The sequence below is a fragment of the Epinephelus lanceolatus genome, chromosome 9 (assembly GCF_041903045.1).
Source record: "Epinephelus lanceolatus isolate andai-2023 chromosome 9, ASM4190304v1, whole genome shotgun sequence".
NCBI lineage: Eukaryota > Metazoa > Chordata > Actinopteri > Perciformes > Serranidae > Epinephelus > Epinephelus lanceolatus.
Genome location: NC_135742.1, coordinates 14,430,323 through 14,449,707, shown reverse-complemented (window position 1 = coordinate 14,449,707; position 19,385 = coordinate 14,430,323). Strand labels below are relative to the sequence as shown.

The 19,385-nt window shown below is 40.8% G+C and overlaps 2 protein-coding genes across 3 annotated transcripts; both read right to left on the bottom strand.

The window, feature by feature from the left end:
* Positions 1-279: 279 nt before the first annotated feature.
* Positions 280-6,067, bottom strand: LOC144464257 (granzyme A-like). Of its 2 annotated transcripts, XM_078170590.1 has the most exons (6): positions 5,920-6,030; positions 4,708-4,864; positions 4,380-4,515; positions 3,168-3,303; positions 1,842-2,117; positions 280-1,746 (listed from the first exon to the last, which is right to left on the bottom strand). In XM_078170590.1, exons 1-6 carry the CDS (start codon positions 5,932-5,934, stop codon positions 1,585-1,587), a joined length of 882 nt encoding a protein of 293 aa, XP_078026716.1. In that variant the 5' UTR covers positions 5,935-6,030; the 3' UTR covers positions 280-1,584. The 2 variants fall into 2 exon arrangements, with proteins under 2 accessions (XP_078026716.1, XP_078026717.1); XM_078170591.1 differs by lacking the exon at positions 4,708-4,864 and having other exon boundaries at positions 5,920-6,067.
* Positions 6,068-10,437: 4,370 nt separating this feature from the next.
* LOC117252909 (granzyme A-like) lies at positions 10,438-14,314 on the bottom strand. Its single transcript, XM_078170589.1, has 5 exons — positions 14,096-14,314; positions 13,768-13,903; positions 13,201-13,339; positions 11,999-12,274; positions 10,438-11,903 (listed from the first exon to the last, which is right to left on the bottom strand). The coding sequence occupies exons 1-5, from the start codon at positions 14,157-14,159 to the stop codon at positions 11,742-11,744; spliced, it is 777 nt and encodes a 258-aa protein (XP_078026715.1). The 5' UTR covers positions 14,160-14,314; the 3' UTR covers positions 10,438-11,741.
* Between the last annotated feature and the right edge of the window lie 5,071 nt (positions 14,315-19,385).

Genomic DNA, 19,385 nt, shown 5'->3' with positions numbered 1-19,385 from the left:
GTTCTTTGCATTGACATTACTGTCATGCATGAAGCATTTTCGCTCTACAGTCACATGACCTACAGAGGAGAAAGTCAAAAAAAAAAAAAAAAGCTCTGTCATGTTTACTGAGACATCAAAGGTTTTTAATTTGAACCCTGCTCTCACATGACTTGAAACCAGAGAACTGAAAGACAAATCTGTGATACCATGAAGGTGTGAAATTACTGTACTGTAGCTACTGTCATGAAAATGCAATGAGAGACAGAGTCATACAAAAAGATAGAAATATGTATCTGCTTTAAAGATAGTAGAAAATGTCATTTATTTGAAGGTTTCATGCAGTAATACAATGAATCAATAATGAGGAATAATGTGCCCAAGAATGAACCTTTAGCATAAAATCTTTCCACAAAGCTGAAGCCTCAATGTCAGTTAAAGCGTTTGATGAAGGAAGTGGTGAAGCAGTTTGTTTGATTCTTTGCTTTCATCTTAGCTCTTTGGTGTCAACCCAGAAAAAGACAGAAAAAATGCTGGTATTGAATGAGTCTGCAAACCACCGATACGTTAAATTAACATGTTATTAAATAGTGGATACGCTCAAATTTTACGTTTCAACAGTGCTGAGGTTAGTGTGTGGTTAGGGTTAGGCCACAAAAAGTCTTGGTTGTGGCGGGAAAAGATCATGTTTGGGGGCACAATCTCATCTAGAAAAGCAGCAATGTCTCTACGGAAAACAACCGCTTTTTCTGACACTATCCCAGCAGGAAAAGCAGCGAGGTCTTGGTGAAAAACAGCCACTTTCATGCCTAAAAAGGTGCTTGAAACACAGTGACAGATCCTTAAACAACACCCACATTTGGAGCCTAAAAAGCAGCTGGAAAAACAGCAATGACTTGCTAAACCACACATGGTTTCGCTGTTTGTTGGTCTCAAACAGTGGTCTGCAGCTTAGCAGGTGTCTCGTCTAAAACACACCATCCACCATCCCCTCAACCTCACGATCACAAGATTACCGTATTTGTGGTTCGCAGAAACATACATTGCCAACATCATCTTCTGGGGACTGGCCTGCGGATGTACAGCTTTAAAAAAAAATTCTATGATGCGATTCTCTTTTTCTATACGGTGTATCTACTTAAAGGGAAATTTCGGTTTATTTCAACCTGTCTCCTATCATCCTAAATTTGTTTCAAGTGACTAGTGACATAGAAATAATAGTTAGCATGTTAGCCGTTAGCCTAGATACAGCCAGGGCGCATAGTAGCGTCAGACCTGTTAAAACATAAGTGAACGGGCAACCTTCAAGTTCAAAGTTAGTCCACTAAACAAGCTTTTTCTCCACAAAGACCGCCTCATATCGTTAGGATAAATGTCAGAGAACATATAGAAAACGACATGTAAATGTGTTGTCTTACCTTACCGGTGTGCTGCCATGTTTGTTTACCATTTAGCTCTGCTTTCCAAAGCGCGGTTATGTTTTAACAAATTTAGGATGATAGGAGACGGGTTGAAATAAACCGAAATTTCCCTTTAAGATAAAGTGAACGTAGCAAAAAGTACAAAGATAAACAAGCTTTATACAGAGTAATGAACAAGAAAGTCTCATTCCATTTCAGACTTCTTCATCGTCTTTTTGATCCAGTTGAGTTGACTCTCTGAGAGAAACGAGTACACTCCGGGCTTTTTAATCTGGCCACACCCCTTTCCAAAAGAAGTGACACCGACGAGCGCTCCGTTGCATAACAGTGGTCCTCCTGAATCCCCCTGGAGAGAGTACAAACACGCAACATGTCATTTTTAGACACACATAGCAGTTAAGGTGGCTTCTTCCTTGACACAAAAATTTAAAGTGTACTCACCTTACAGGCGTCAACCTGTTTTTTACCATCTGAACCAGCACATATCATGCCTTTGGTGATAACAGGGTCAAAATTGTAATATTCAGGAGAGTTGCACTTCACTCTGTCGATCACAGTCACGTTGGCAGACATCAGGACATCTGAAGCTTTCTTGGCAACGTTGTTTGTTTTCCCCCATCCAGCCACCAGACAGCTGCTGCCAGCTGCTGGTTCTTTGACGGTGTTACCCAACGGGAGACATTTCACCGTCTTGGTTTGCTTCGCCGGTTTGGCAAGCTGAAATTTAAGAAAGGAAACATTGTGTTTTGATGCTGAATGTCTGTGTTTTGCCTTTAGCACTTGTCACAGCACCGGGAAAGAAGGTTTTCACGAATGCCTGTCACAATGTCTGCCGCAGTTATTTTTATTTTCTCACTGTCTCCAGGCGCTTTTACCTCACCCAGGCCCATGCATTCCCTGCAAACTCTCTGGACTTGCCATTCTCCATCCGTCCACCAGATGCCCTCAGACTTTACCACCAGTCCCAGTCACTTGACTCTCTCATTTACCTGCTAACCTGTTTCCACTTTCCCTCATCAGCCCAACAGTATATAACCAGTCCATTTCCACTCATGTGTTTTTGCTTTCTACCCACCTGAACCTGATGTATTCCTGGTTTTCCCTGTTACCTGTTCCTCGTTTTTTTGGCCTGCTTACTTGTCGAGCCCCTCCAGGGTGTGTTTGACTGTTCGGACTGCAATCATTTTCCCTACCTCTAAGCCTATATTGTGTTAAGCTTTCAGTAAATTTCCCTTCATTATACCTGCTTGCCTGGTGTGTTTTGTCTGCATTTGAGTCTTCCTTTTGTTGTCAGAATCCACCAGCCTTCTTGTTTCTTTCTTTTTTAAATCTTTTGTACCTTTCTTTTTGCTTGTCAGACATATAATGTGCTTTTAGAAGCCCATGAGTGCTTGAAAATGTTTCCACCTTCCCTAAATGTACTGTGCTTCTTGAAACATTTTTTATTGTTATGGGTAAAAAAACAACTCTCAGCTACAGACACTCTGCAGCAGATGTGTCATTACAAGGCTGGTTTGTTCAAGTCGAATCACTTTGACCTGATTTTGGATGTTGTCTATATTTGGAGAAAAATGCCAGTAAGCATTTAAGATATGCAGCTGCCTGCCTTTGCATTGGCAATGATTTGACTTGGATTAAATTTGATGTGCAGTCTGGCATCTTTAAACAATCGTAGAGATTAACTTCAAACAAATTGGTCCAAATATGTTTCTCAGTCTTGAATAAACTTCCTAAATTGCAGATTGTTGCATCTTTGCTTCGCCTTACCTTGAGCAGCATGAGGTCATTGACCCCTTCTTTTTCATCAAAGCAGGGATGAGGATAACTCTTAACACTGATGACCTGCCTGGAGTCCTTTTCCTTTTTGCTGATGGAGTGCACCCCCAGTAACACCTTCTTAATGCTGCAAAAGCAAGAAACATGTGTTTTTATTAGTTCACATGCCCTAAAGTTGAATCTGCTAGGAGTGCATAAATAATGATAAATTGATTACTTTATCACAGTTGCATCTTTACATGTGCATCATCAAATACGACTTATAATAAGGTCGGGATATGGCTTCTTTTCTCCAGTATAACTAGGCACAGGGACTTCACTGGTACAGTAGTTAAATGGTGAGTTTGTCTTCAAACAGAGGTGATATGACGGTGGTTACTGAAAGTGTCAAAATTGACTCTCATAGGTGTGGGCTGATGTAAAATGTAATGTTTATTTTCACACTACATTTTTAGCTTCAGTCTCTGCCTCCTTTGGTGCAACAAAAAAGAATAGGCTAACAGGCTTTAAAAGTGTTATCTATGGACTTGTTCAGAAATTCACATACAGGATGGCAGTGGCTCTCAAACTCGATCTTTTGCTTGTTTTGCTATGAGGAGTATTGAGGAAACTAGTGACAAAACATGCAAGTTGGAATTTTACTAAAATATTATCTGAACCATAGCTGGTATCTCTCTTAGATCCTGCTGTGCAAGTGAAAAATCAAGTTAAAGTTCACCTTAAGTGCAGATACAAATGTCACAAGGCTCAAGAGCACATCCTGTATCCTTTGTGGTTTCTCGAAGTGACATTTTTGCTTTCTTCCCTGCCAGAAGTCTGTCCATCATGCACTTTAATTAGTTCTATCAGAATACATTTTGCTAAGCTAAATCTTGATAATAGTACTAGGATCGAAACACTCTTGGTTCGTTATTGTTCCTTTATCATTCAGATAATCTAGTTGCAGCCCCCTACAATGACTACCACTGTGGTGTACTGACATATACTCACCTCAAAACAAGAATAAATTAGTTCGACACATGTGAGTATGCAACGCAGTCTCACCAATATATGTTTCACATGCTTTTGTGTCTGATTAGGTTACCTTTATTTCATAAAATTCAAACCCCGTGGATAGTATCTTTCATCAGTAAAAATTAAAATTAGTTTCTGTGCATATCATGAGATTTGACAATTTTTCAAATGTATGTATCTTGTTCTTACCCAACACAGTGGGCGGCAGTCAGCACCCATTTTGGATGGATCAGTGTCCCTCCACAGATCGGATTCAGCATCAGAGCCATGAAAGGCATCGAGTGGGGCTGCACTTCTTTCCCACCAATAATCTTAGAACCATGACCTAAAACACAACACACACTCCGTTAATCAGTTTAACAAAAGAGTAGATGAATTAGTCAGAAACTGGTCATCCAAATAAAACACATCCCTGGCTGCACTGTAATATTGAAAGTAGCATTACTTTCTGTATGTTTACATGAATAAAAATGATATCAGATGTAAATGACTGGGATATATAAAATAGATTACTCACTGGGCTGGACAATGAGGAAGACAACACAAGAGATAAAAACAGTGAAACCCCTCAGGCAGAACATTTCTTCTGATCTCTCTTTGATGTGATGGTGAATGCTCTGAAACCCACCCCGATGCACACACTCATCTTTATGTGTTGAGCTCGAGGATGTGGTCTGACCGTGGAAATGCATGCGTCAGCAGAATAGATGCAAGCATGACATGAGAGTAAATGCAATTTATTGTCATGTAGAAGCAAAATGAGTTTACTCTGTAGAGTGATTGGGGTCAGCCTTCAGATAGATACCATTTTTACTGAACTATTGTAAATGTGGATTTCAGGAAGACCGGGTATTCATGTAACAAAGCTACTTAGGATAAAAAACAAACAAACAATAAACATGACATTTTCTATCATCTGTTATTATCAGAACTAGGTTTTTTAATTAAAGTTATTTTCAGTTCTGTAAAGTGAAATAATCTCGACTCTCATCTGAGTGACATCTCCTCTCTGTATTACGGCACCTCAACTCCAGCAGAGAGCACCACCTAGTGATGCAGCATGAAAACTGAGCATCAGTGCCACATTTACAGTAAGTCCCAGGTCGTGAGGACTGCATGTGTACAGTAGATGTAACTGGTAGTCTAAGCTGAATTCTGTGTGACAGGAAACGCCCACAAGAATTTAAAGTGGGGAGCAAATATTGCAGAGACAAATGGGTTCTTTGAGCTCACAGTAATGAAAGAGAACAGCAGTATTTAAGATAAGAGACAAAGAAACTGGTGAATAATCCCTCCAAAAATGTTACTGTGCCATATTTGATTACAACGGCAAACAATTCTTTTGAATGTGTCTGATGTGTGTTCACTGTTAAGCTCTCCTTCAGTATTTGATTAAAGGCACTTTTGCAACACTTGTGTGACATGTTGCACGTTTCCTGTCGGGGGTCTTTAAAGACGACGTGTAAATTTGTCTCTTGTGGTCTGGTCTAAGTACACGATCTGCAAGATCTTTTTTTTCTCCTTATGGTTCAGAGCTTAAAGGGATAGTGCACCCAAAAATGAAAATTCAGCCATTATCTACTCATCCATATGCCGATGGAAGCCCTGGTGAAGTTTTAGAGTCCTCAAACCCCTTGCGGAGATCGGCAGGGGGAGCGGCTAGCACACCTAATGGCAGACAGCGCCCCAGACTAACGTCCAAGAACACAAGATTGAATCCACAAAGTACCTCCATACTGCTCATCTGTAGTGATCCAAGTGTGCTGCAGCCCCGACATAAAATGTTGTTTGGAAAAACGTCATGTGAACTCTGTTTTTAACCTCACTGTAGCCTGTAGCTCTGACTGCTTCTCTGTGCTCTGCGCTCATGTGTGCACGCTTGCGCGAGACCAGTGAAAGCATTAGCTTTGCTTACCCGTGTTTACATCACGTGACACGTGCACCGCAGGGGGAGACAACGGTAACCACAGAGCTAAAAGATAATTTGCACTACGGTCTTTTAGCAAAGTACAGCGCAACATGTCTGAAGACTTTGAAACTGAGGAGGAACAGCATTTCTTTGTTGAGCCGTATTTGTTTGAGCCCAAGTATACGGACGGAACTCAGGCTACTGGACGAAGCAGGCAGCTCATGAGCCTAACCCTCAGCCAGCCGCAGAATACCGGAGTCGAGCACTAGAAACCTGGTGGTGTAGTTGTTTCAAATGCAAAGCAATGCCAACAGATGAGGAAAGTCTTTGCTGCTCAGACTGGGAATTATGCTTGCACTTGAGAATCTGGACATCAGTACTGACGAGACTAAAGGCCCATTTATGCTCAACGTTAAATACGGATACGGATACGGACGGAGCCTTCTGTCCGTGCTCCGCATTCATTTCGTCCGTATTTCTGCACGTTTCCATAAAGCTTACGGATACGGGCCAAACGGAGCAGTACCACCGGGAACCGTGGGGGCAGTGTTGCTGTCACTACCCGATACGTAGCTCGCCAACACTCTGAGCTTACCAAAAAGGATTTCAGTGCCCTTTTTAACTTTTTAAGCAGCTGTGGAAAGTCCGTTTTTATCTCCGGCCCGATCCCCACACTTGGGCGTGGAGCGTGCCGCTTCTCGCGGACCCTCTCTCTCCACACCTGGCTTCTGTCCGCCTGCAGTGCATGTGGCCTTGGTTTTATTGACAATTTTAATCTGTTTTGGAACCGGTCTTCCTTCTTCAGGACCGACAGACTTCACCCCAACAGGCTGGGTAGCCACATGCTATCCGCAAACATTCAGCACGCTGTTCAATCTGCTCCTCATGACTGACTGTTTACATCACACGCCCCCTCCACGGAAACTCTACCTCCACCTGCATCAGTAGTGGCACCGAGTACTGTTCCCCCTGCCAGCTCCCCCTACCGGTCTCATTTGTCACCAACACTCTCACCAGAAACATTCCCGATAGAGATCATCATAAGGTACAGAGCACCCCGTCCACACAGCAAACCTCGTGATTATAACCTCCTGCACCCCACTTCTATACATCGCACAGGTGATGAGCACCAGTTCGGCACGAACATTAACTTGGCCGTGCTGAACATGCGCTCTCTTTTAAATAAAACTTTTATTATAAATGACCTGATTTTAGACAATAATATTGACAGTATTCTTTTCACAGAGACATGGCTTGGCACTGACGCACCAGTTGTTCTCACTGAGGCCTGCCCAACACATTTTAACTTTTTATTCTCTACTAGGGGGGGTAAAAATGGAGGCAGAACTGCATCTATAACCAGAAGCACACTGCACTCAAATGAAGTTTCTTTTAACAGTTACTCATCATTTGAACATCATGCCTTTGTTTTTAGCAGTCCTCCTATTCTCTGCATCACAGTTTACAGACCACCCCCCGCCATTCTGCCTCTTTTATCAGTGAATTCTCAGAACTATTAACAATCATACACACCACTTACAACAGGATTTTAATAACTGGTGATTTTAATTTACATGTTGATAATACCTCGGATACAATGTCCAGAGAATTTTTAAACCTTTTAACCTGCATGGATTTTAAACAGCACGTCACACAGCCAACTCACAACAGAGGACACACCCTGGACCTGGTCATAACCTATGGCCTGTTCACTGGTGTGTCCTCTGTTGTTGACCTGGCTGTGTCTGACCACTACTGTGTGTATTTTAACATCACCAGTTTTAGCCATCAGGAGGCCCCGGTGAGAACAGTAAGGAAACGCTACCTAACTTCTGAAGTGGCTGCAAATTTTATCCAGCACCAATTTTAAAAATACAGCCAAGATTTCAACAGATGCCCTCTGCGAGGACTTTGCAGACCACTTCAGAAGTAAAATCAATGACATCAGATCCAGTCTTTTATACCAACAGAATGTAATTTTTAACACACCTGGATCATTGCTTTTACCTGCGGAAACACTGGAGAGTTTTGCCCTGGTTGATGCAAGGACACTTGGTCGAGTTTTCTCCCAGGTAAACCCAACAACCTGCCTTTTAGATCCAATTCCCACATCACTTTTAAAAACATTTTACGGATTCTTTGAGGAACAGATTTTAAATATAGTAAATTACTCTCTTCAGACGGGTGTCTTCCCCACCGCCTTCAAAACGGCGGTGGTGAAGCCCCTTCTGAAGAAGAGTAATTTAGATCCCAACACTTTTAATAATTACCGACCTGTATCCAACTTACCATTTTTAAGTAAGATTTTAGAAAAACTGTTTTTTAACCAAGTAAATTATTTTTTAAAAGGAAACAATATTTTAGAGAAATATCAGTCTGGTTTTAGGATGAACCACAGTACAGAGACAGAGACAGCCCTTGTAAAGATTTTAAATGATATCAGGTTTAATGCAGATTCACAAAAACTCACAGTCTTGGTACTACTGGATCTAAGCGCTGCCTTTGATACAGTAGATCACCACATTTTATTAAACAGACTCAGAAACCTGGTGGGCCTCTCTGGTACTGTTTTTAACTGGTTCAGCTCTTATCTCACAGATCGTTGTTTCTTTGTAAGTATGGATACATGTTCCTCCAGAACGCATGAAATCAGGTGTGGGGTTCCCCAAGGGTCAATTTTAGGTCCACTTCTTTTTAATCTATATATGCTTCCCCTTGGGGACGTCATCAGGAGGCACGGCATCAGCTTCCACAGTTATGCAGATGACACACAGTTGTACATCGCCGTGTCTCCTGATGACACAGGGCCGATTGATACCCTTTTAAACTGTATTTTAGATATCAAGTCATGGATGGCAGTGAATTTCCTACAGCTCAACCAGGACAAAACAGAGGTTTTAATTATTGGTCCTGAAGGCAAGAGAGAGAAACTTTTACCAAAACTACAAGATTTTAAACCTTCACAGTATGTGAAGAACCTGGGCTTAATTTTTGACTCTGAGCTTAGTTTTATTCCACACATAAAAAATGTAACAAAAATAGGTTTTTATCATCTTAAGAATATAGCCAGAGTCCGCCTGTTTCTTTCTCAGGCTAACACGGAGGTGCTGATGCATGCTTTTATCTCTTGTCGTTTAGATTACTGTAATGCCCTGCTCTCTGGTCTTCCCAAAAAGGGTATCTCTAACCTGCAGTTACTTCAAAACTCAGCCGCACGGGTGCTGACAAGGACCAGAGGGCGGGCGCACATTACACCAGTTTTAAAATCGCTGCATTGGCTCCCCGTGTGTTTCAGGATCGATTTTAAGGTTCTTTTATTAGTTTTTAAATGTCTTAACGGTCTTGGGCCATCTTATTTATCTGACCTGCTTTTATCATATCAACCCTCGCGGATCCTGAGGTCCTCCGGCACCGGCCTTTTAATTGTTCCAAAAGTGAGAACAAAAACCCACGGGGAGGCTGCATTCAGCCATCAATATCTCCTCCACAGTCGCCATGTTTGTTTTTGACTTTGTTGTTGTCATAAACTTTTGACGCTGGGCTGCCTCCTGGTGGATATATTGGTTAACATCCATGCCAACGTAAAGGGCGCATGGAAGTATGTGGGCAGTGACGGTAACATTGTTTGAAACGGACGTATACATTTTCATACGTAAAGGGAGCATAAATGGGCCTTAATGCTCTTCAGAGACCATGCATCACCAATCACCCTGAGCATGCACACGTGAGCGCGGAGCACAGAGAAGCGGTCAGAGCTACAGGCTACAGTGAGGCTAAAAACAAGAGTTCATAAGACATTTTTTGAAACAACTTTTTATGTCGGGGCTGCAGCACACTTGGATCACTACGGATGAGCAGTATGGAGATACTTTGTGGATTCAATTTTATGTTCTTGGATGTTAGTCTGGGGCGCCGTCTGCCATTAGGTGTGCTAGCCGCTCCCCCCGCCAATCTCCGCAAGGGGTGTGAGGACTCTAAAACTTCACCAGGGCCTCCGTTGGCATATGGGTGAGTAGATAATGGCTGAATTTTCATTTTTGGGTGCACTATCCCTTTAATGTTCTTTGCATTGACATTACTGTCATGCATGAAGCATTTTCGCTCTACAGTCACATGACCTACAGAGGAGAAAGTCAAAAAAAAAAAAAAAAGCTCTGTCATGTTTACTGAGACATCAAAGGTTTTTAATTTGAACCCTGCTCTCACATGACTTGAAACCAGAGAACTGAAAGACAAATCTGTGATACCATGAAGGTGTGAAATTACTGTACTGTAGCTACTGTCATGAAAATGCAATGAGAGACAGAGTCATACAAAAAGATAGAAATATGTATCTGCTTTAAAGATAGTAGAAAATGTCATTTATTTGAAGGTTTCATGCAGTAATACAATGAATCAATAATGAGGAATAATGTGCCCAAGAATGAACCTTTAGCATAAAATCTTTCCACAAAGCTGAAGCCTCAATGTCAGTTAAAGCGTTTGATGAAGGAAGTGGTGAAGCAGTTTGTTTGATTCTTTGCTTTCATCTTAGCTCTTTGGTGTCAACCCAGAAAAAGACAGAAAAAATGCTGGTATTGAATGAGTCTGCAAACCACCGATACGTTAAATTAACATGTTATTAAATAGTGGATACGCTCAAATTTTACGTTTCAACAGTGCTGAGGTTAGTGTGTGGTTAGGGTTAGGCCACAAAAAGTCTTGGTTGTGGCGGGAAAAGATCATGTTTGGGGGCACAATCTCATCTAGAAAAGCAGCAATGTCTCTACGGAAAACAACCGCTTTTCTGACACTATCCCAGCAGGAAAAGCAGCGAGGTCTTGGTGAAAAACAGCCACTTTCATGCCTAAAAAGGTGCTTGAAACACAGTGACAGATCCTTAAACAACACCCACATTTGGAGCCTAAAAAGCAGCTGGAAAAACAGCAATGACTTGCTAAACCACACATGGTTTCGCTGTTTGTTGGTCTCAAACAGTGGTCTGCAGCTTAGCAGGTGTCTCGTCTAAAACACACCATCCACCATCCCCTCAACCTCACGATCACAAGATTACCGTATTTGTGGTTCGCAGAAACATACATTGCCAACATCATCTTCTGGGGACTGGCCTGCGGATGTACAGCTTTAAAAAAAAATTCTATGATGCGATTCTCTTTTTCTATACGGTGTATCTACTTAAAGGGAAATTTCGGTTTATTTCAACCTGTCTCCTATCATCCTAAATTTGTTTCAAGTGACTAGTGACATAGAAATAATAGTTAGCATGTTAGCCGTTAGCCTAGATACAGCCAGGGCGCATAGTAGCGTCAGACCTGTTAAAACATAAGTGAACGGGCAACCTTCAAGTTCAAAGTTAGTCCACTAAACAAGCTTTTTCTCCACAAAGACCGCCTCATATCGTTAGGATAAATGTCAGAGAACATATAGAAAACGACATGTAAATGTGTTGTCTTACCTTACCGGTGTGCTGCCATGTTTGTTTACCATTTAGCTCTGCTTTCCAAAGCGCGGTTATGTTTTAACAAATTTAGGATGATAGGAGACGGGTTGAAATAAACCGAAATTTCCCTTTAAGATAAAGTGAACGTAGCAAAAAGTACAAAGATAAACAAGCTTTATACAGAGTAATGAACAAGAAAGTCTCATTCCATTTCAGACTTCTTCATCGTCTTTTTGATCCAGTTGAGTTGACTCTCTGAGAGAAACGAGTACACTCCGGGCTTTTTAATCTGGCCACACCCCTTTCCAAAAGAAGTGACACCGACGAGCGCTCCGTTGCATAACAGTGGTCCTCCTGAATCCCCCTGGAGAGAGTACAAACATGCAACATGTCATTTTTAGACACACATAGCAGTTAAGGTGGCTTCTTCCTTGACACAAAAATTTAAAGTGTACTCACCTTACAGGCGTCAACCTGTTTTTTACCATCTGAACCAGCACATATCATGCCTTTGGTGATAACAGGGTCAAAATTGTAATATTCAGGAGAGTTGCACTTCACTCTGTCGATCACAGTCACGTTGGCAGACATCAGGACATCTGAAGCTTTCTTGGCAACGTTGTTTGTTTTCCCCCATCCAGCCACCAGACAGCTGCTGCCAGCTGCTGGTTCTTTGACGGTGTTACCCAACGGGAGACATTTCACCGTCTTGGTTTGCTTCGCCGGTTTGGCAAGCTGAAATTTAAGAAAGGAAACATTGTGTTTTGATGCTGACTGTCTGTGTTTTGCCTTTAGCACTTGTCACAGCACAGGGAAAGAAGATTTTCACGAATGCCTGTCACAATGTCTCCCGCGGTTATTTTTATTTTCTCACTGTCTCCAGGCGCTTTTACCTCACCCAGGCCCATGCATTCCCTGCAAACTCTCTGGACTTGCCATTCTCCATACGTCCACCAGATGCCCTCAGACTTTACCACCAGTCCCAGTCACCTTACTCACACCTTAGTCATTTACCTGCTAACCTGTTTCCACTTTCCCTCATCAGCCCCACAGTATATAACCAGTCCATTTCCATGCTTATGTTTTTGCTCTCTACGCACCTGAAACTGATGTATTCCTGTTTTTTGGCCTGCTCATTTGTCATGCCCTTCCTGGATTCGTTTGACTGTTTGGACTGCAGTCTGCAGTCCTTTGCCCTACTTCTAAGCCTATAGTATTTTAAGCTTTCATGATTGCCCCTCATCGTACCTTCTTGCCTGGAATGTTTTGTCTGCATTTGAGTCTTCCTTCTGTTGTCAGAATCCACCAGCCTTCTTGTTTCCACCTTCCCTAAATGTACTGTGCTTCTTGAAACATTTTTTATTGTTATGGGTAAAAAAAACAACTTTCAGCTACAGACTGTTGCAGCAGAAATGTCATTACAAGGCTGGTTTGTTCAAGTCGAATCATGTTGACCTGATTTTGGATGTTGCCAGTAAGCATTTAAGATATGCAGCTGCCTGCCTTTGCATTGACAATGATCTGACTTGGATTAAATTTGATGTGCAGTCTGGCATCTTTAAACAATCTTAGATATTAACTTCAAACAAATTGCTCCATATATGTTTCTCAGTCTTGAACTTTCCTAAAGTGTAGATTGTTGCATCTTTGCTTTGCCTTACCTTGAGCAGCATGAGGTCATTGACCTTTTCTTTTTCATCAAAGCAGGGATGAGGATAATGGCTCTTAACACTGATGACCTGCCTGGAGTCCTTTTCCTTTTCGCTGATGGAGTGTACCCCCAGTAACACCTTCTTAATGCTGCAAGAGCAAGAAACATTTTTATTAGTTCACATGCCCTAATGTTGAATCTGCTAGGAGTGCATAAATAATGATAAAATTATTGCTTTATCACAGTTGCATCTTTACATGTGCATCATCAAATACGACTTATAATAAGGTCGGGATATGGCTTTTTTTCTCCAGTATAACTAGGTACAGGGACTTCACTGGTACAGTAGTTAAATGAAGAGTGTGTCTTCAAACAGAGGTGATATGACGGTGTGGTGGTTACTGAAAGTGTCAAAATTGACTCAAGGGTGTGGGCTGATGTAAAATGTAATGTTTATTTTCACACTACATTTTTAGCTTCAGTCTCCACAATATCTTTCATCAGTAAAAATTAAAATTAGTTTCTGTGCATATCATGAGATTTGACAATTTTTCAAATGTATGTATCTTGTTCTTACCCAACACAGTGGGCGGCAGTCAGGACCCATTTTGGATGGATCAGTGTCCCTCCACAGATCGGATTCGCCATCAGAGCCATGAAAGGCATTGAGTGGGGCTGCACTTCTTTCCCACCAATAATCTCAGAACCATGACCTAAAACACAACACACACTCTATTAATCAGTTTAACAAAAGAGTAGATGAATTAGTCAGAAACTGGTCATCCAAATAAAACACAACCCTGGCTGCACTGTAATATTGAAAGTAGCATTACTTTCTGTATGTTTACATGAATAAAAATGATATCAGATGTAAATGACTGGGATATATAAAATAGATTACTCACTGGGCTGGACAATGAGGAAGACAACACAAGAGATAAAAACAGTGAAACCCCTCAGGCAGAACATTTCTTCTGATCTCTCTCTTTGATGTGATGGTGAATGCTCTGAAACCCACCCCGATGCACACACTCATCTTTATGTGTTGAGCTCGAGGATGTGGTCTGACCGTGGAAATGCATGCGTCAGCAGAATAGATGCAAGTATGACACGAGAATAAATGCAATTTATCGTCATGTAGAAGCCTTGTGGTTGCATTTCTTTGTCATTTCCCAGTCATTAGTACCATTTCATTGACAGGCTGTGGTGTGAAGCAGGTCGCATCATCAGTGTGCAGACGGTTCACTGCGGGTGGGCCCAGTGTGAAACGGCTAAAACTGGAGGCTGTTGTCAAACCTTTCAGCTACACTAATGAATATGTGTTAATAACTTCGTATTATGATTCAGAGGAATTCATGAGCAAGTGGAAGATATTTGTTGAGGTGGCACCAGGCTGGTGGAGGTGAATGATTTTTAAATTTAAAAAATACAAGGACAGAAAGAAGAGCAGCAGGAATATGGGGTACTGGGGTCGTGGCTACAAGCCACCCAGTCTTTGTATAACCAACATGAATGTTTTCATGTTGGTGCAGGCCTCCACCAGGGTTGTCCCTAAAGCCAAATCTTTTTGGTATATTTATAGTCAGGATGTTAAGGTGCAGTGGATGAAAGGACCTCATTATTGCATCTCTGCTCTTTGCAGATGGTGTGGTTCTGTTTGTTTTATCACATTGTGACCTCCAGCACATACTAGGGCGATTTGCAGCTGAGTGTGAAACAGTCAGGAAGTCAGTACCTCCAAGTCTGAGGGGTTCGCAGCTGTAAAACAGTGGATTGGTCCCTCAGGGTTAGGAGAGACTTGCTCCCCAAGCGAAGGAGTTCAAATTTCTTGGGGTCTTGTTTATGAGTGAGGGTAGAATGGAGAGTGAGATGGACAGGCAGTTTGGTGTGGTATTAGCAGTGATGCCGGCTTTATGTCAGCCTGTTGTGGTGAAGAGGGAGCTGAGGTGGAAGGAAAAGCTTTTGATTAACTAGTCTATCTACTGCATGTTCCAACCCTCACCTATGATCATGAGCTTTAGGTAGCGACTGAAAGAATGAGCTCACGATACAAGTTTCCTCTGTAGAGTGATTGGGGTCAGCCTTGAGATAGAGTGAGAAGCACAGACATCTGGAGTAGAGCTGCTGCTCCCTTGCATTAATATGGGCCAGTTGAGGTGGTTCATTCATCTGAGGATGTCTCCTGAGGAGCCCAAACATCTGAAGTAAGCCGGCAGGGACATAACCTCAAGACCAGCTCAAGATGGTTGTGGTTGATGAGAGCCCACAGTTGGAACCCTTCTACACGTGAAGGCTAATCGGTCTTCACTGCCGCATTCAGGCGAGGTGTACAGGCTAAGGGGCAAAAGGCTTGTGACCTTAAGATACATGCTGTTGCTGCAAATGTGGATACTCTAACCACCACGAGATACCATCATGAGAAGAAACTTAAAACACCATATCCTGTGCAGCTCCTGCAGTTCCTACTTGTAGCAAAACATCTTTGATGTCTACTTCACCAGCTTCAGATTGAGCAAGACTAGCTTTTTCCCCCTCTTTCCTGTCTTTATGCTAAGCTGAGCTAAGCTAAGCTAAGCTAACTATTATTCTGTTCAACTAACTCTCCGTCAGCAAACAAAGAAGCATCTTTCCCAAAATGTGAATCTTTTGCTTTAATTATTTCTCAAATATGAAAAAAATAGTCATGCCAACCATCTTATAGTATATATTTATTCATCTGACACTTAGTTACATGAGCAGCTACCGAAGATAGCAACAAGTTGCTTACACAGTACATTTCTACTGTAGAATACAATACTGTCCAATACCCAAAACATGTTATATGTTATATATTATCCTAAATGCACCATAGATCTTAAAAAGTTAAAGATAAAGGTGCGAGGCAAATGAGAATGGCAAGATTTGTTGTCACAAATACTTTCTTTATATAAACATAAACATGTTCATTGCAGTCACATCACTATGTGCTTTAGATTTAGCTTTCAAAGCTGATAATTATTTCTTTTTGTGTCACAATACTGTAAATTTTATTTTCTTGTTTGAAATGTGAATTTTTGCTTTGGCTCCAAAACATCCAAATGAATGAATATCAGCAAAGGCCCAATGATGATAATAAACACTGATAATCTGACTCGATCAGCATATGGTTAGAGGCCAAAATTTTAGATATTGTTTAAAAAAAAAATACTGAAAAAACAACAATAACAATACAAATAAAAACAAAAAGTTGATAAAAGCATAAAAGTGCAAAAATAAAAATAAAGCTAAATGCCATAACTAATACTATTAGAATTTGCTGCCACATTCACGTTAATGCTTTCTTTGAAATTTAATTTTGAACTACAATATTCTCATATATAATTTCATTGAAATAATGTTCTTAAGGCTTTAGATCACTTTTAGGGTCCTTTGTAACATCAGGCCAAGGAGGCCAGATGAACTTTACCTTTAGCTAGCTCTGGACCAATTCACATTTACTGACCTTGTGCCCTTTGAAATAAACTAAGTGGATAATCCCTGAGAGAGGTTTTAGTTGTCATATTATGGATCCAAAAGACCAAACAAAAATGAAAACAGATAAACAAAAAAACAAAAGAAAAAACAGTTAAAAAAAAACAAAACAAAGAAGCTTATACTTCTTCTTGCTGCTGATTCAGTTTGTATGTGAACAGCATGCATTCTTTCTCTGCAGCAGTCACATGACGTTGCACCACTGCAACCTACAGTTTAACAATTACATTATATTTAGAGAATATGTTTCAAATCACTTCTGTTGTACAGATCAACTTAATCTTAACAGAAAGGAGAGCCTTAAAAGGCTGATCACACATTGTTTCCCAGCTTTAAGTAAACCTTCTACGTCAACACTGTTCGTATGTACTGTGTAGCTATGAAAAGTACTGCACCAAAATTGTTATATATTCCAATCAAACATGAGCTAGTAATACGTGAATAACCCACATACTTTGGAAATCTGCAATCACATGACCAACACGCTGACGGAAGTAAAGAAATAAGTCGTCTGGTTGGGGTGGTGGATGGGTTTTTCCTCCAGGAGACAGGTGTGAGACCAACCAGGTGAATTTGGTGTTATTTTAGGCAGTCAACATGTTTCTTTTCCTAAATCTAACCAAAGAAACTTTACTTCCCTTATCATATCATCTATGTAACTTAATGTTAGGTACGTAATGTAATTTGTGGGGACGCTAATTCATTAGATATCATACAAACCTTTTGTGAGGATATGTTGTGACACTACAATCATCCACGTGTCCACTGAAGATCATTTGCTCTGTTGCTCCATGCTCAGCCTATACTATTTAAGAAATATGACACAAAAATACCCTAAAATTTCTACTGACTGCTTTCCATGGATATAGTAAATAAACATGGGGGACCATCACAGGTTGTGTAAAGTTAAACATCATAGTTGCTTATCAGAACTAGCTCCAAAAACGTACATAAAATACATAAAATTTATCGAGAAAATAGCAATTTTCTTAGTTGTATAACTATGGATATTGTGGGTAACCCACATTCACATCTCTGTTGATCTTGATCCATGTCATAGGCATTAAGAAACTGATCAAAATCAGCACTTACTGTGTTTCTGTACAGAAACGGTAGAGGAACAGACCATTATCATTTAATTAGGCCCACATGTTTCACTATGGCCACATGAATGTTATAAGATTTTAAGTGTTTAGTTGTTGTATAGCATGCATGCTGTAAAGTCTATTCTATAAAGTTTTAAAACTAATCCACAAAAACAAAACATGCAAAAACATCCAAATTTTGATTCATATCAACTTTCAGTAGTGCCTCTGTGCAACAAGTGAGCTCTCGAAGGTGTAGCTGAAAGGTTTTTTTTTTACTCTGAAGCAGCTGCAGGAGTTTTAAATTTGCATTGACACCCCTGTTCCTACAAAATAAGGTGAACGATTACAGATCTCAAAACAAGGCTCTAATTGGTTAGATGAGTACAGGAACTGGGACGTTAAAAGTCATTGATTTGTTTTTCATAACTGCTGGTGTGGGGTAGCCCTTAGGTGTAGAGTTTGCATGTTCTACCTGTGTCAGCGTGGGCTTTCTCCGGGCACTCCGGCTTCCTCCCACAGTCCAAAAACATGCAGGTTAATTGGTGATGCTAACTTGACCATAGGTGTGAATGTGAGTGTGCTCTACTGGTCAGCCCTGTGATAGTCTGGTGCCTGTCCAGGGTGAACCCTGCCTCTAGGCTCTGCGTCTAAGAAGAAGCTAAACAACATCAGCAGGGTAAATCATTCTAGTGGAAATACTGAGATTGGTTTATGCAAAAATGGAGCAGGATGGAGCAATGAAGCAAAAGATGAATAGGACTCATGGATCATTTTTATGTCAATATTCTGTCACCTAGACCCCGATCTCAGGCATGTTTCTATTTTTTCCCTTCCTACCTGACTGCTCTGGTTTTCTCAGGGATCAGATCAACAATTGTTTCCTCAGTTGAGAGCTCCACACGTAAGACGTCATGATCTGACTCCTTGAAATCACCTGGGGAAGGATAAAGAACGACGTGGAGGATAAATATTTGACATGTCTGTGTATTATGAGGAGTATGTTATGTATTCATTTTTTTATATGGTTGGGGAGACTTGCCTTTTTTCAGGATATGATAGAAAACCCAGAGTGGAGGAGCCAGAGATACGAGCTTTAACAGCTTCAGGGTGATGATGATGACTTTGTGCTGCCTCCCAATAGATTCCACTGTGAAAGAGAAAAGACAATGTTGCATCATGTAGACCATCATTTTTTAAGATTGTTTTAGTGTGTTAAAGTATTGACCAGCCATTGGTATCAAGACCTTTATTTCTTACAAAGGTGGTGGTTTTTAGTAGGACTAATAACACTATTTAATTGTTTATTTTTTCATTATTTTACTATTTCTTCCCCATCTTCCAATTGTAGAAGGCCATACCCATTTTGGTAGTGTTGCAATAAAGGAATATTGTCAATTATCCCTTGAATGAATTACCAAAAGTGTTTATTATTGTTATGTAAGAAACCTAAAGCAACACAAAATTCACAGCACATAAATTACATTTGAGTCCTTTGTACCTGTTTTGACTTGTAAGGCTGTTGGGTGACTTTGAAGGGTCACGTTTCCATCAGTGACACTGTCAGGCCGAACAATAAAAGCCAAAATCTCAATGAAGT